The 15,490-nt window shown below is 44.2% G+C and overlaps 1 protein-coding gene across 17 annotated transcripts in view; it reads left to right on the top strand.

Annotated features, from left to right (window-relative positions):
- Nucleotides 1–15,490, top strand: part of EIF4G3 (eukaryotic translation initiation factor 4 gamma 3) — a 440,859-nt gene that overhangs the window by 408,185 nt on the left and 17,184 nt on the right. For all 17 annotated transcript variants that reach the window (XM_073316601.1, XM_073316591.1, XM_073316590.1 and 14 more), the window contains 2 exons: nucleotides 382–480; nucleotides 6,844–6,990. In XM_073316601.1, coding sequence (XP_073172702.1) covers nucleotides 382–480; nucleotides 6,844–6,990 — 246 coding nt within the window. The remainder of the gene's footprint in view (nucleotides 1–381; nucleotides 481–6,843; nucleotides 6,991–15,490) is intronic.

Here is a 15,490-nt window from a genome sequence, read left to right as displayed (position 1 = left end):
GAGCTAGGATTAGAACCCGATGCATTTGAGTCCCCGTTCTGTATCATGTCCACTGGACCACACTTTTAATATGGTCACTTTATTGTAGATGATCTTTGGTCATGTTGTTGCAAACTCCATATATCACATCAAGCCAGCCATATTTATTACACATCATTGTGGCATCTGTGCATCTTACAAGGTACAACGTTTACCTGTAAAAGGTAGGATATTATATATAACTTCTCCAGCACAGGCTTTCTGGAAGTTTTCACATCTTGGCTAGGCATATTTTTGGATGGCTAAATGATTATTTATTTCTCTTTATGCAGCACCATTCCAGCCTGTTTAAGCTCCTGTACTTTTCAGATTTAAAAATGAACAAATTGCTTTGTGTTTTAGAGCCATAAGAAAGTAGGAGCCTTATGGAGGGAGGCTGGCCTCAGTTGGAAGGACTACTTACCTGAAGGGGAGGATATACATACCTTTCTCACGGAGCATGTGAGTTGAAAGCAAGTTTCTTCTAGAGAAGAGCGCTGTGAGATATATTTGTAGGATACATTTGGCCCATTGGTTTGTATTTTATTTTTACTTTGAGTCCTAGTTGTTCATTTCAATTCCATCCCTAAATATTGTCAAAATGGAACATGAAGATGAACTACTCCAGTCATTCAGATTAGGTTTAGGCAGTACATTTGGTGGAAGACACCAAAGGAACACTTGAAAGTGATGTGGGTGATTAAAATAATGGCACTCTTCCCTTGAGTCAGTACTGAACCAGAGGCCCAGCATGATTTTAGGGAGCACTGTGCTACTGGAAATGCAACGTAAAACCAAGATCTGAGAACTAATGATCATTATAGATTCTATGTCACATTTTGCAAAAATAGTGTATTAGCCTTAGCTTCCGGATAGGGCTGTCAATTAATCACAGTTAACTCACACAATTAACTCAAAAAAATTAATCACGATTTAAAAAATTAATCACAGTTTTAATCACACTGTTAAACAATAGAATACCAATTGAAATTTATTACATATTTGTGGATGTTTTTCTACATTTTGAAATATATTGATTTTAATTACAACAGAGAATATGAAGTATACAGTGATCACTTTATATTATCATTTTTATTACAAATATTGGCACTATAAAAATGATCAATAAAAAATAGTATTTTTCAAATCAGCTCATACAAATACTGTAGTGCAATCTCTATCATGAAAGTTCAACTTACAAATGTAGATTTTTATTGTTGTTACATAACTGCATTCAAAAACAATGTAAAACTTTAGAGCCTGCAAGTCCACTCAGTCCTACTTCTTGTTCAGCCAATTGCTAAGGCACGGTCTACAATACGCAGTTATTTCGGAATTAGCCGAGTTACTTCGAAATAAAACTGATTCCTTCCACATGACCAAACCTTTTCGTTTTAAAGGGCTCTTTAATCCGATTTCTGTACTCCACCTCGGCAAGTGGAGTAGCACTAAAATAGAGATCGCAGTTCTGGGTTACAGGTACTGTGGACGCAATTCGACGTTATTGGCCTCAGGGAGCTATCCCAGAATGCTCCCTTGTGACCGCTCTAGACAACACTTTCAACTCCGATGCACTAGCCAGGTAGGCAGTAAAAGCCCCAGGAACTTTTGAATTTCCTGTTTGGTCACCATCAGCTCAGGTGAGCATCACAAGAGACCATGCAGTCCCAGATTCGCAGACAAGCTCCAGCATGGTCCGAATGGGAGGTACTGGATCTCATTGCATGTTGGGGAGACACATCTGGTATGGCAGAACTACGTTCCAAAAAAAGAAACGCAAATACGTACACTGAAGTCTCCAGGGCCATGGCGGAAAGAGGCTACTCCAGGGACACAGAGCAGTGTCGTACAAAAATCAAGGAGCTCAAGCAAGCGTACCAAAAAGCCAGGGAGGCGAACAGCGCTCTGGGTCACAGCCCCATACATGCTGCTTCTACCATGAGCTGCATGCAATTATGTGGGGTGATGTCACCACTACCCCACCACTGTCCATGGACAGCTGCAAGGGGGGAGTAGCACAGAGCGAGGAGGATGAGTGTTCGGAGGACGAGGAGGACAGTGCACAGGCGGCAAGTATGGAATCCGTTTTCCCCCCTAGCCAAGAACTGTTCTTAACACTGGAGCCAATAGTCTCCCCCCACTCCCAAGGCATGCTCCCGGACCATGACCCTGGAGAAGGCACTTCTGGTGAGTCAGAGCTTGATCAGAGCCACACTGTGGAGGGTGGGGGGAAACCCAGCCGCACTGGGCTGTTCATGTTTAGTTTAAAGGGCTCATAGCATCATCGGAGTCACGCAGTGGGGGGTGGTGAGGGTGTTGTGTGAAGCGATCATCCCAGAGAGCCTCCTTTTATATGGCAAACCCACAAGGCATAGCTTGCTATGGGAAAGGGGTCCCGGCAGTTTGAAAGCATTGAAATGAATATGGAAGAAGCAGAACCCCGCGTGCCCCTAGGGTGTACCATGGCTGCCTGCAAGCTGAATTCTGTTGCCTGGCCGCATGTGATGGCTTACTCACACCAAAGTGGCAGACACTTCAGTATAAGAGGCAAAATGTGACCTTGTACAAAAAGAACATGTGCTGTGTACTATGAATTGCCTGTTTCACTGAGAAAGCGTGTCCCCTTTGTTGTCTAAAATGTGTCTTTTAAAATACTACCCTCCCTTTTTCTCCTTCCACAGCAGGTGCAAATGTTTCAACGCGGCCTCTATCTACTCCATCCCAGAGGCTGGTCCAGATTAGAAGGCAGAAAAAACAAACTCGGAACGATATGTTTGCCGAGCTCATGCAGTCGTCTCTCACTGATAGGGCCCAACTCAATGCGTGGAGGCAAACAATTGCGGAGACGCGTAAAGCGTTACATGAATATGAAGAGAGGAGGGACATGTGCAATGAGAGCAGGCAGGATGCAATAGTCAAGCTCATGGGGGAGCAAACTGACATGCTCCTCTGTATGGTGGATCTATGCAGGAAAGGCAGCAAGACCACAGACTGCCGCTGCAGCCCCTGTATAACCACCCTCCCCAGGTTCCATAGCCTCCTCACCCAGACGCCCAAGAACGTGGCGGGGAGAGGGAGGAGGCTACGGGGACCCACACAGTCAACCCCAGAGGATTGCACAAGCAGCAGAAAGCTGGCATATCCTAAATTTTGATTTGGTTTCTGAACTTGTCCTTCCCTCCTCCTCCACACCCCTAACTCAATACCCCCTTTCCCCCATCTAGCTTCTGATTTCTCTCAGTGTTTTTTGCAACAAATAATAAAGAACGTTTTTTAAACAATTGTGACTTTATTTCCTTTCATATATATAGGGGGCAGGTAACTTTAAGAGAAGCAAACACTACTGTCACACCGTACCCTGGCCAGTCATGAAACTGGCTTTCAAAGCTTCTCTGATGTGCAGCACACCCTGCTGCTCTCTTCTAATCGCCCTGTTGTCCGGCTGTGCAAAACTGGCCGCCAGGCGAGTTACCTCAACCTCCCACCCTGCCAAAAATGCCTCCCCCTTACTCTCACATATATTGTGGAGCACACAACAAGCAGCAATTACAATTGGAATATTGGTTGTGCTGAGATCTAACCAAGTCAGTAAACTGCGCCAGCGCACTTTCAAACGTCCAAAAGCACATTCTACCACCACTCTGCACTTGCTCAGCCTATAGTTGAACTGCTCCTTACTACTGTCCAGGGTGCCTGTGTACCGCTTCATAAGCCATGGTATTAAGAGGTAGGCTGGGTCCCTGAGGATAACTATAGGGATTTCAACATCCCCAACAGTAATTTTCTGGTCTGGGAAGTAAGTTCCTTCCTGCAGCTGTTCAAACAGACCAGAGTTCCTGAAGATGCAAGCGTCATGCACCTTTCCTGGCCATCCCACGCTGATGTCAGTGAAATGTCCCTTGTGATCCACCAGTACTTGCAGAACCATGGAAAAGTACCCCTTGTGGTTTATGTACTGAACGCCCTGGTGTTCCGGGGCCAAGATAGGGATATGCGTTCCGTCGATGGCCCTGCTGCAGTTAGGGAACCCCAGCGCATTAAAGCCATCCACAATAGTCTACACATTTCCCAGAGTCACTACCCTTGATAGCAGCTGGTCAATGATTGCGTTGGCTACTCGCAGCACATCAGCCCCCACTCCAAACTGATTCCCGACTGTCTCGGGCTTTGCAAGCTTCCACAGGGCTATGGCCACTCGCTTCTCAACTGTGAGGGCTACTTTCATTTTGGTGTCTTTGTGCTTCAGGGCAGGGGAAAGCAAGTCACTAAGTTCTATGAAAGTGGCCCTACCCATATGAAAGTTTCTCAGCCACTGGGAATCATCGCATACCTGCAACACTGTGCGGTCCCACCAATCTGTACTTGTTTCCCAGGCCCAGAATCGGCATTCCATGGCATGAACCTGGCCCAACACCACCATGATCTCCCAATCGCCACATGCCATGCTTCTAGGAACGTCTGTGTCCATGTCCTCATCACTATCGTAATCGCACTGTCATCGCTTCCTCACCTGGTTTTGCAGGTACTGCACATACTGCTGGATAATGCGCAAGGTATTTACAATGGTCAGAACTGCAGCAGAGATCTGAGCAGGCTCCATGGCTATGGCACCTGCACAGGTAATCCTGGAAAAAGGGCGCAAAACATCGAAGAGCAGAGTTGCAGCGGAAGAGGTGCTGTTCGGTTCACGATAGCCCAAAAAAGGCGGGAAATGGTTGTCTTCTGTAGCTTTCATGAAGGCCGGAGCCCAGGACAGACAACATGGAGAAGCTCGGAAGCACGGCAATAGCAGGAGAGCAGAGTTGGCAGCGGAAGCTGTGCTGCTTGGTTCATGATGGCTGAGCAGAGTTGGCAGAGGAAGAGAGAGTAGATAGTAGAGATTACATAGGAAGATGAGAGGAAATGAATAGTGGATTCATAGTAGCAGGAGAGCAGCGGTGCACCGTCTGCTGAAAGCAGTATGGCGTCTGCATGCCAAAAAGGCGCAAAACGATTGTTTGCCGTAGCTTTCACGAAGGGAGGTGCGACTGACGACACACACCCAGAAACACCCACAAGAATGTTTTTGCCCCATCATGCTCTGGGAGCTTAACCCAGCATTCCAATGGGCGGCGGGGACTGCGGGAACTGTGGGATAGCTACCCACAGTGCACCGCTCTGACATTCGATGCTAGCCTTAGTACTGTGGACGCTCTCCGCCGAATTCACGCGCTTTAGTGGGGACACAGAAGACTGAATGTATAAAATCACTTCTGAAAATTCGAATAGAATAATTTTGAAATAATTTCGTACTGTAGATGTACTCTAAGACAAACAAGTTTGTTTACATTTACGGGCGATAATGCTGCCTGCTTCTTATTTACAGTGTCACCTGACAATGAGAACAGGGGGTCACATGGCACTTTTGTAGCCGGCATTGCAAGATATTTACTGTCGGATATGCTAAACATTCATATGCCCCTTCATGCTTCAGACACCATTCCAGAGGACATGCTTCTACGCTTACGATGCTCGTTACAAAAATTATGCATTAATTAAATTTGTGACCTAACTCATTGAGGGGAGAATTGTATGTCTCCTGTTCTGTTTTACCCGCATTCTGCCATATACTTCAGTCTCAGATGATGATCGTTTTAAGATTTGACAAAACGCAAAGAAGGTACCAATGTGAGATTTCTAAAGATAGCTACAGCACTTGACCCAAGGTTTAAAAACCTGAAGTGCCTTCCAAAATCTGAGAGGGACAAGGTGTGATGCATGCTTTCAGAAGTCTTAAAAGAGCAATACTCCGACAGAGAAACTACAGAACCCGAACCACCAAAAAAGAAAATCAACCTTCTGCTGGTGGCACCTGCCTCAGATAATGAAAATGAACATGGATCAGTCCGCACTGCTTTGGATCATTATCGAGCAGAACCCGTCACATGGAATGGTGGTCAAAGTATGAAGGGACATATGAATCTTTACTGCATCTGGCACGTAAATATCTTGCAACACCGGCTACAACAGTGCCGTGCAAATGCCTGTTCTCACTTTCAGGTGACATAAACAAGAAGTGGGCAACATTATCTCCTGCAAATGTAAACAAACTTGTTTGTCTGAGCAGTTGGCTGAACAAGAAGTAGGACTGAGTGGACTTGTAGGCTCTGAAGTTTTGCATTGTTTTATTTTTGAAAGCAGTTATTTTTTGTACATAATTCTACATTTGTAAGTTCAACTTTCATGATAAAGGGATTGCACTACAGTACGTGTATCAGATGAATTGAAAAATACTATTTCTTTTGGTTTTTACAGTGCAAATATTTGTAATCAAAAATAAATACAAAGTGAGCACTTACACTTTGTGTTCTGTGTTGTAATTGAAATCAATATATTTGAAAATGTAGAAAACATCCAAAATATTTAAATAAATGGTATTCTATTATTGTTTAACAGTGCGATTAATCGCTGTTAATTTTTTTAATCACTTGACAGCCCTACTTCATGACCAAATTCCAGATCTGGTATTTGCATTCTGGCTCCCTGTAGTTTCAATTAGACAAGGTATATGTTTTCATTTCATGGGTTAAAGTGTAGTGGAGCGTTGCACTGTGCCACTTTTTTCTTCAAAGGTGGCTGCATTTCCTTGCTGGATGAAGTGATCCCTCAGTATAGATTGTACGTCAGTGTGTTGTTTGTAAATTGCTCTGATTCTTTGAAATGAAAGGTAGGACATACGTCATTACAATGATAAAACAGAATAAAGTGTTGTTTGTTCTTTTTCCTTAGTATGATTCAGTGTAGAAAAGCATATTTAATCGTTTCTCATAACTTCTAATGTTGCAGAAGTTGGACTTCACAGTGTCTGACTGTTCCAGTTCCTCAGAAGCACTTTCAGAGGAAGAACTCTCTGCTGACGAACTGAACAAACAGCTAGAAAAACTCATTATTGAGGACAAGGCGAACGATGAACAAATCTTTGATTGGGTAGAGGTATAAACACTGTTTTCACTGTACCTGTGCATTAACCATCTTTATAAACATTTTCCCAGCCAACAGGATCACCTCTATCTTTTGCCACCTCTTTGTTTTGCCCCCCTGCACTGCTCACCCCAGTCTGATATTGGTTCTCCAGGAATAATATAGCCAAGTGCTAGCCACTAGATCTAGTCACTGTCACAGAATAACTTCTCTGTTGCTTCATGGCTTCCAGTTGTGGTTAGTTGTTGATAGATGTTAAGGGTTAATATAATGAAGGGGTAAAATAATTAATTTACTGTATTTATTTAAAGTTTTTACCTTGTTTCCTGTTTGTTGTTTTGTTCGGATTTTAATTGCTTTATTTTTTGGAGGTTTTTGTAAAAACTATAACTTTTAAAACAAAGAGAGAGAAAGCAGAAGTGAGGAGAGGCAGGGGAAGGAAGGTGAAGAGCAACCTGGGAAGGTAGGGAGACCTGAGCCAAGAGAGATTTGCTAGCAACCCGGCATGTGCATACCTTATTAAACTCTCTGGGGCTTAACAGTGAGGGGTTAAGGGAGTTTCCTAGCTTGTGGCTATCTGTCATGTTAGGTTGTGATTTATACAAAGGACATCTTGCTTACCTACCAGATTAATGGTCGGGGTCATCAGTGTAGTCAGGTGGTAATAGATGTTTGGCTGTGTGTGTGTGTTCCCTCTGTGTGACGACCCAGCCCTGTGCAAACAGCTGACTCTGCAGACCTCAAGCAAACTGGCCAATGACCACAAAATCCATTAAGGAACAAAGGCATCCAGCCAGGTTTATTGTCGACAAAGCACAGTACTAGTATCCTACAGACACTACTGGACCACTAATACATGTATGTCCGTAACAGTGCACCAGCTCAGTAAATGGTGGGACTTTCTGTTCCTCCCTAGGCCAAACAAAAATACTCCCTCAGAGATACATCTTTATACCCTGATACAAACAAGTTAGTACTGTCCCTCTGACATAGTTACTGCCCCCTAACTTGGCTAGTTATCATCCATCACCTTGTATATGTTGGTTTGATCAAAACATTTCTGTTACGTACTGTCATCCTGACCTTATCTTTTAGGAGGGGTCAGTGTGTTCCTGTTATCCTTGGGGAATGTTTTTGTTCCATCCTCGATATCGGAATGTTCTGGTACTACTTGATATCGAGATGTGTTTGTGTGAGTACTCTGTGACTAGCAATTCTTCGGAATGTGTATTTTTGCAATATCAGTCCTGTTCTTGCCAGATTTTGTCAGCGGGTCCTGCCTCATACCAGGCCTCTGCTTCAAGGGCTTAGGTCTCAGGCTCTCTTCCTACTACACCAGTCTCCAGGGAACCAAGCAGAAATGCTCATAACCACCACCAATTCATCTCTGGATAAGGCATATAGTATTTGTACAGTTGACCACTCTGCATTCTTCAGTTCACAAAGATTATTAAATTTCCATAAAGCATCCGCCCTATGGCCTGACATCTTAAGGACTTTCCCAATATACGCTTTGGAACAGTAAGATTCAGTACAGTTACAGCAGAAAATGGCCATTTCAATTTTATCTCCATCCTAAGCACAGGAGAGCAAGATATAGATATTGTTGTAAAATCAGCATTTGCCTAGAGATAAAGAATATAATTTGCAGGAAGAAAAGGTTAACTTCTTTAAAGTTCTCTTATTTTTTTGTCTGGATCCTTATTTTGAAGGCTAACCCATTATCTGATAATGGCCTGTTCAAATGTATAATTTTGTGAAAACATGTTTTCAATTATCAATGACATTTTAAACCTGGTATGCTATAACAGTTTATTTTCCAAGTATGGGGTGAAATTGGTTGGTTTTCTTCCTGACATTATCTGTGCCCCATTATGAGATTATTTGGCTTCCCATGCAACAGTGGAATTCTTTGCAAACAGTTACCCACTGGAGATGCATGTGCTCCGCTCTGTTCCAGTATTTTAGAACCAAGAGTATAAAAGCCTGCACCCACCCACTGTCTCTTCTCTAACTCTGGGCACATCCTTTAAACCAGATTTTAACCTCTATGTCTGAAATGATGCTAAACCAGATTTGTCCTATTGGTATAATAGGCATCATGGAAACTTGATGGAATGACGATAATCAGTGAGACACAGTGATAGCAGGGATCAAAATATAGAGAAATGACAGAGTAGGTCATGCTGGTGCGGGAGTGGCACTATATGTGAAAGAAAGCAAGAGTCAAATATAGTAAAAAAATGAATCAAACTGTCCCATAGAATCTTTATGGCTAGAAATACCATGTTTGTATAATAAGAGTATACCAGTAGGAATATACTACCGACCACCTGACCAGGATGGTGATGGTGAACTGCTCAAGGAGATTAGAGATGCTGCAAAGGCAGAAAATGCAATAATAATGGGGGATTTCAGCTATCCTCATATTGACTGGATATATGTCACCTCAGGACGGAATGCAGAAATAAAATTTCTAGACACCATAAATGACTGCCTCTTGCAGCAGCTTGCCCTGGAACCCAGAAGGGGAGAGGTAATTCTTGATTTGGTCCAAAATGAAGCACAAGATCTGGTCCAAGAGGTAAAGATAGCTGAATCGCTCAGTAAAAGCAATCACAATATAGATTTAACATCCTTGTAGGGGGAAATATGCCAAAGAAAACCACAACAGTAGTGTTTAATTTCAAATAGGGGAACTACACAAAAATGAAACTAGTTAAATGGAAATTAAAAGGAACAGTCAGAAGAGTGTAAAGCCTGCAAATTGCAAGGAGAGACTATTGAAAAAACATCATCACAGAGGCTCAAACTAAAGGTATACTCCCCTCCCCTGAATTCTACCATGGCTAAACAGCCAAGTGAAAGAGGTGGCTAGAGGCAAAAAGGCATTCTTTAAAAACTGGAAGTCAAATCCTAGTGAGGAAAATAGAAAGGATCATGAACTCTGGCAGTCAAGTGTAAAAAGTATGATAAGACAGGTGGAGAAAGAACTTGAAGATCAACTAACTTAGGATACATAAATGAACAGCAAAAAAATTAGTAAATCAGAAGCAGGAAACCTGCCAAACAGTCAGTGGGGGGTCACTGGATGATCAAGGTGCTAAAGGAGCACTCAAGACAAAGCCATTGCAGAGAAGCTAAATGAATTCTTAGCATTGGTCTTCACTGCAGAGGATGTGAGGGAGATCTCTACAGGTGAGCCATTCTTTTTAGGTGACAGATCTGAGGAGCTGTCCCTGATTTGAGGTGTCAGTAGAGGAGGTTTTGAAACAAAATGATGCATTAAAATTAAAATTGATACATTATTGATATAAGTCACCAGGACCAGATAGTATTCACCTAAGAATTCTGAAGGAATTCAAATGTGAAATTGCAGAACTACGAATTATGGTATGTAACCTATTGCTTAAATCAGCCTCTGTACCAGATGATTAGAGGGTAGCTAACGTAACACGTGTTCTTTAAAAAGGTTCCAGAGCCAATGTTGGCAATTACAGGCCAGTAAGTTCACTTCAGTACCAGGCAAATAGGTTGAAACTAAAAACAAAATTATAAGACACAGAGATGAACATAATATGTTGGGGAAGAGTCAACACAGCTTTTGTAAAGGGAAATCATGTCTCACCAATCTGCTAGAATTCTTTGAGCATGTAGGCAAGGATGATCCAGTTAATAAGGTATAATTAGACTTTCAGAAAGCCTTTGACAAAGTGAGCAGCCTTGGGATAAGAGGGAAGGTCTACTCATAGATCAGTAACTGGTTAAAAGAAAGAAAACAAAGAATAGGAATAAATGGTCAGTTTTCACAATGGAAAGAGGTAAATAGCGGGATTCCCCAAAGATCTGTACTTGAACCTGTGCTTTTCAACATATTCATAAATGATCTGGAAAAAGGAGTAAACAGTGAGGTGGAAAAATATTTAGATGACATAAAATTACTCAAGATAGTTATGCCTAAGGCTGACTGCGAAGAGTTGCAAAGGGATCTCACCAAACTGGGTGACAAATGAAATTCAAAATAATGCACGCTGGAAAATATAATCCCAATTACATATACAAAGTGATGGGGTCTAAATCAGCTTTTACCACTCAAGAAAGAGATCTTGGAGTCGTCATAGGTAGTTCTCTGAAAACACCTGCTCATTGTATAGAGACAGTTAAAAAAACTAATAGAATGTTAGGAACCATTGGGAAAGGGATAAATAATAAAGCAGAAAATATCATAATGCCATTATATAAATCCACGGTATGCCCACACCTTGAATACTGGGTGCAGTTCTGGTCACCCCATCTCAAAAAAGATATATTAGAATTGGAAAAGGTGCAGAGAAGAGCAACGAAAATTATCAGGGCTATGAAACAGCTTCCATATGAGGAGAAATTGAAAGGTTTGGGATGATTCAGCTAAGGGGGATATGATAGAGATGTATAAAATCGTGAATGGCATGGAGAAAGTGAATGGGGAAGTGATATTTACCCCTTCACATAACATAAGAACTTAGGGGTTCTTCTTTGAGTGCTTGCTCATGTCCATTCCAGCGTAGGTGTGTGTTCGCCCCAAGCACTGCCGCTGGAAAGCTTTCCCCTCAGTGGTATCTGTCTGGTTGGCTCTGGGTCCCCCTGACGTTGCGCCTTCATGGCACCAGTATATAGGGCCCCACCATCCCCTCAGTTCCTTCTTACCATCTGTGATGGTCACTGAAATGTCAACTTGTCCTTGTGTTCTTTGCAAGTACGCCTCTCAGTGGACTTTTTCGATTTCTTGTATATAGTTATTCACTAGTGGTTAAGTTTCGGTTCTAATTTTTAGTATTTCGGTTAGAGAACTTTGCTTAGTGAGGTTAACCTCTCCCCAGCATCAGGGCATGCCTCAGTCCCCGGGGTTTAAGCAGTAAGCGCCATGCCACAAGCCAATGCCTTGCAGTGATCCCCATTATAGCTGCCTTAAGTGTTTGGGGGAGTCCCACATGCAAGAGCACTGTAGAATTTTTAAAGGGTTCAGGCCCCGCATCCAGAAAGACAGGGATAAGAGACTGAAATTCTTCCTCATGGAGGCAGCACTCCATCCCCCCTCAGAGCCTGGCTACATCGACTCAGCTCTGAGCTCTTCTACCTTGGTGAGAAATGCTCTGGCTTCTCCGATGAAAAGGCAGCATAGTTTGGCCTCTCCGGCACCAAGAAAGGACTCCTCTTCAGTCCTGGGACTCTCAGAACTGTCAGTCACCTCTGGTGCAGAGGAAGTCTGCTCCTCCATGGGACTCTTGGCACCGCTCTCCATCAAGGGTGCCAAGAAAGAAGCAAAAGAAGACAGACTGGAGGCACTCCCCAACCCCAAGGTCCAGTTGCAGAGAGCCAGGTAGAGTGAGACACCATGCCACGCCACTCAGAAGTTAGCTGCCTGCATGGCACCGTTGACTCTGGCCCCAGATTTGTTGAGTCTGGCACTGTTGGACTCTCCACCAAGAGGGAGCCACCAGAGTACAGCCCTGGCACTACCATCCACACCAGAGGCGTTTGAGACAGGGAGGGAGTTGCTATCACTCCCAGTACCGCCATCTCCCACTGTTCAGGAACTGTCATTGCTGGCACCAGAGGCAAGGGCAACCATGGCACCGAAGCCCCAAGTGCCATCAAAAGGGAAGCCTGCCATGATGGCACAGCACTGGTCTCACCATTCCAGGTACCACTCTCCAGCCCCGGTTGGTTCCATTCTGCCTTGGTCACCAAGAAGCAACTTCCTGAGTCAGACTTGAAGGCAGAGTCTTACACCTCCTGCAGGAGCTGACATCTCTCCAACCGGCTCTACCCAGCAGCTAACAAGAGCCAGGGTATCCTGCCAATGGCCTGGCCACCAGTACAGTGGCAAATTGCCTATGCAATGGCCTTTTTGAACTCCCAGGGCATTTCCACTAGTCCAAGGATCGCAGTCCAGGAGAGCATACTCCATTGTATTGGAATGTACAGCACCTCCAACACATCCTGCGGTGCAGGAATCATCTACTGGTATCAAGTACAGTACTGAGCCCTCAGTAACAGCACTGTGAGATCCTTCTGGTGCGGAAGGAGAAGAACAGTGCTCCATGCCTGTGCAGACTTCTTTTTCTTCCTAGCCTGATGAGGCAGTGGCAGGAACATCTATAGCAAACATGCTAAACTTGCGAAAAAAACACAGAAATTGGGCTCGTTTTTGGCTTAATTGGCTTGTGAGTTGCTTGTTGACTAGATTTTGCTTGTAGCTTGTTGCTTGTTTGGCTTGAAGCTTGTTGCTTTTTGTAGCTTGTTGCTTCATTTTTTTGATCGGCTCCCAGCAAGGGAGGGAGAGAGTCAGGGGTGCACAGCAGGCCCACCACAGTCCCAGACTGCACACCAGTGGCTTGTTTGGCCACTACTTCAGATGCACATGGTCACACTGAATGTTGGGGTTCTTAGGAATTGGCTTGTTTTGGCCTTATTTTGAAATTAGATTAGCTTAATTTTTGACTTATTTTGAAAGTCAGGCTGCTTATTTACTGCGTGAAAGTTGGCAACTGTGATCTATCGCCCCCGCTCAGGATGACTACAGAGCATACCAGAAGCTTCTCAGGAGAGTAATTCAGAACCTGGTGATTCAGGCAGAGGATATTTCAGAGTCCTCCCATGCCCTGGTGGATATCCTGGCACCATCTGGTCCATCGCAAGTGGCTTTGCCCCTTAACGATGCCATTTTGGACCCTCTGGCAGAATCTAGCATCTCTGCAACCTACAGCAAAAAAGATGGAGAAGAAGTACTTTGTCTCTTCCAAGGGATTCGAATTCTTATATACCCAGCCTCCTCCAGGTTCACTAGTGGTTACAGCGGTGAACGAACAGGAGCACACAGGTAGCAAGGACCAACTCCAGAGGCCAAGGATGCCAAAAAGTTAGCTCTTTTTGGCAGGAGGGTCTACACTTTATGACTTTAATTATTGGGGTTCGATGTCTAAGTTCAGGCAGCTGTTGCCACAGGAATCCAGAGCCGAATTCTTGGTGTTGGTTGAAGAAGAAAGAGCGGTGGCAAAAGCATCACTTCAGGTGGCTTTGGACGCAGTGGACTCCATAGCATGAACCATGGTTTTGGCTGTGATTATGAGGAAGAGCTCATGGCAGCAGTCCTCAGGCTTTCCCTGAGAGGTGCAGCAAACAGTGCAGGACCTCCCCTTTGAGGGCCTCATCACTCTTTTTGGAGCAGACAGACTTTAAATTACATAGCCTGAAAGGTTCTAGGGCCATCCTAAAATCCCTAGGGCTACACACACTTGTTCCATCTAGGAAGCATTTTTAGCCCCAACCGTTGCCACGTTTCTACCCACCTTAGTCTAGGCAGCACTACAGTAAGAGCTGGGATAGAAGCTATAAGAGGAAGCCTCCTCCCCAGTTCTCATCTGCCCAGGGTTTTTTAAGGTCAGGCTGGGATGATTTAGTTGGGGATTGGTCCTGCTTTGAGCAGGGTGTTGGACTAGATGGCCTCCTGAGGTCCCTTCCAACCCTGATATTCTATGATTCTATGTGCCTGGCCCCACCAAACAATTATCAGGGTCTAAGCAGGCCTTTTGAGGTCACGCTTAAGGATGGTGTACCAGGACACTGTCTGGATCCATCTTCCCCAACTTTTGAGGACAGGTTATCCCACTTCTATCGGCCAAGGGCCCACATTACCTTAGATCGCTGTGTCCTACACACTATAGGACTGAAATACACGATTCAGTTCAGTTGTTCCCCTCCTTCCCACCCTCCCTCCCCATCCCTCTTCAGGGACCTTTCTCACAAGCAACTTCTAGCCCAAGAAGTGTGGATGCTCCTGGAGGTGGGAGAAGTAGAGGAGTTTCCTCCAGAGCTAAGGGGCAGGGGGTTCTACTCTTGCTATTTCCTAATCCCAAAGGCCAACGGTAGTCTCAGACCCATCCTAGACCTGTGAAACATCAATAGATTTATGAAGAAGCTGAAGTTCCGCAAGGTCTCCTTGGCCTCCCCATTATCCCTTCTCTGGATCCAGGGGACTGGTATGCTGCCCTCAACTTAAAGGACACTTATTTTCACAAAAAGAAAAGGAATACTAGTGGCACCTTAGAGACTAACCAATTTATTTGAGCATAAGCTTTCATGAGCTACAGCTCACTTCATTGGATGTATTCAGTGGAAAATACAGTGAGGAGATTTATATACACACAAAAAGAAAAGGAGTACTAGTGGCACCTTAGAGACTAACCAATTTATTTGAGCATAAGCTTTCGTGAGCTACAGCTCAGTCTCTAAGGTGCCACCAGTACTCCTTTTCTTTTTGCGAATACAGACTAACACGGCTGCTACTCTGAAACCTATATACACACAGAACATGAAAAAATGGGTGTTGTTATACACATTGTAAGGAGAGTGATCACTTAGGATGAGCTGTTACCAGCAGGAGAGCGGGGCGGGGGGGAGAAAACCTTTTGTAGTGATAATCAAGGTGGGCCATTGCCAGCAGTTAACAGGAATGTCTGGGGTGGGGGGG

The sequence above is a fragment of the Lepidochelys kempii genome, chromosome 18 (genome assembly GCF_965140265.1).
Source record: "Lepidochelys kempii isolate rLepKem1 chromosome 18, rLepKem1.hap2, whole genome shotgun sequence".
NCBI lineage: Eukaryota > Metazoa > Chordata > Testudines > Cheloniidae > Lepidochelys > Lepidochelys kempii.
The sequence above is the reverse complement of the archived record's forward strand: the minus strand, read 5'-3'. Positions and strand labels throughout refer to the sequence as shown.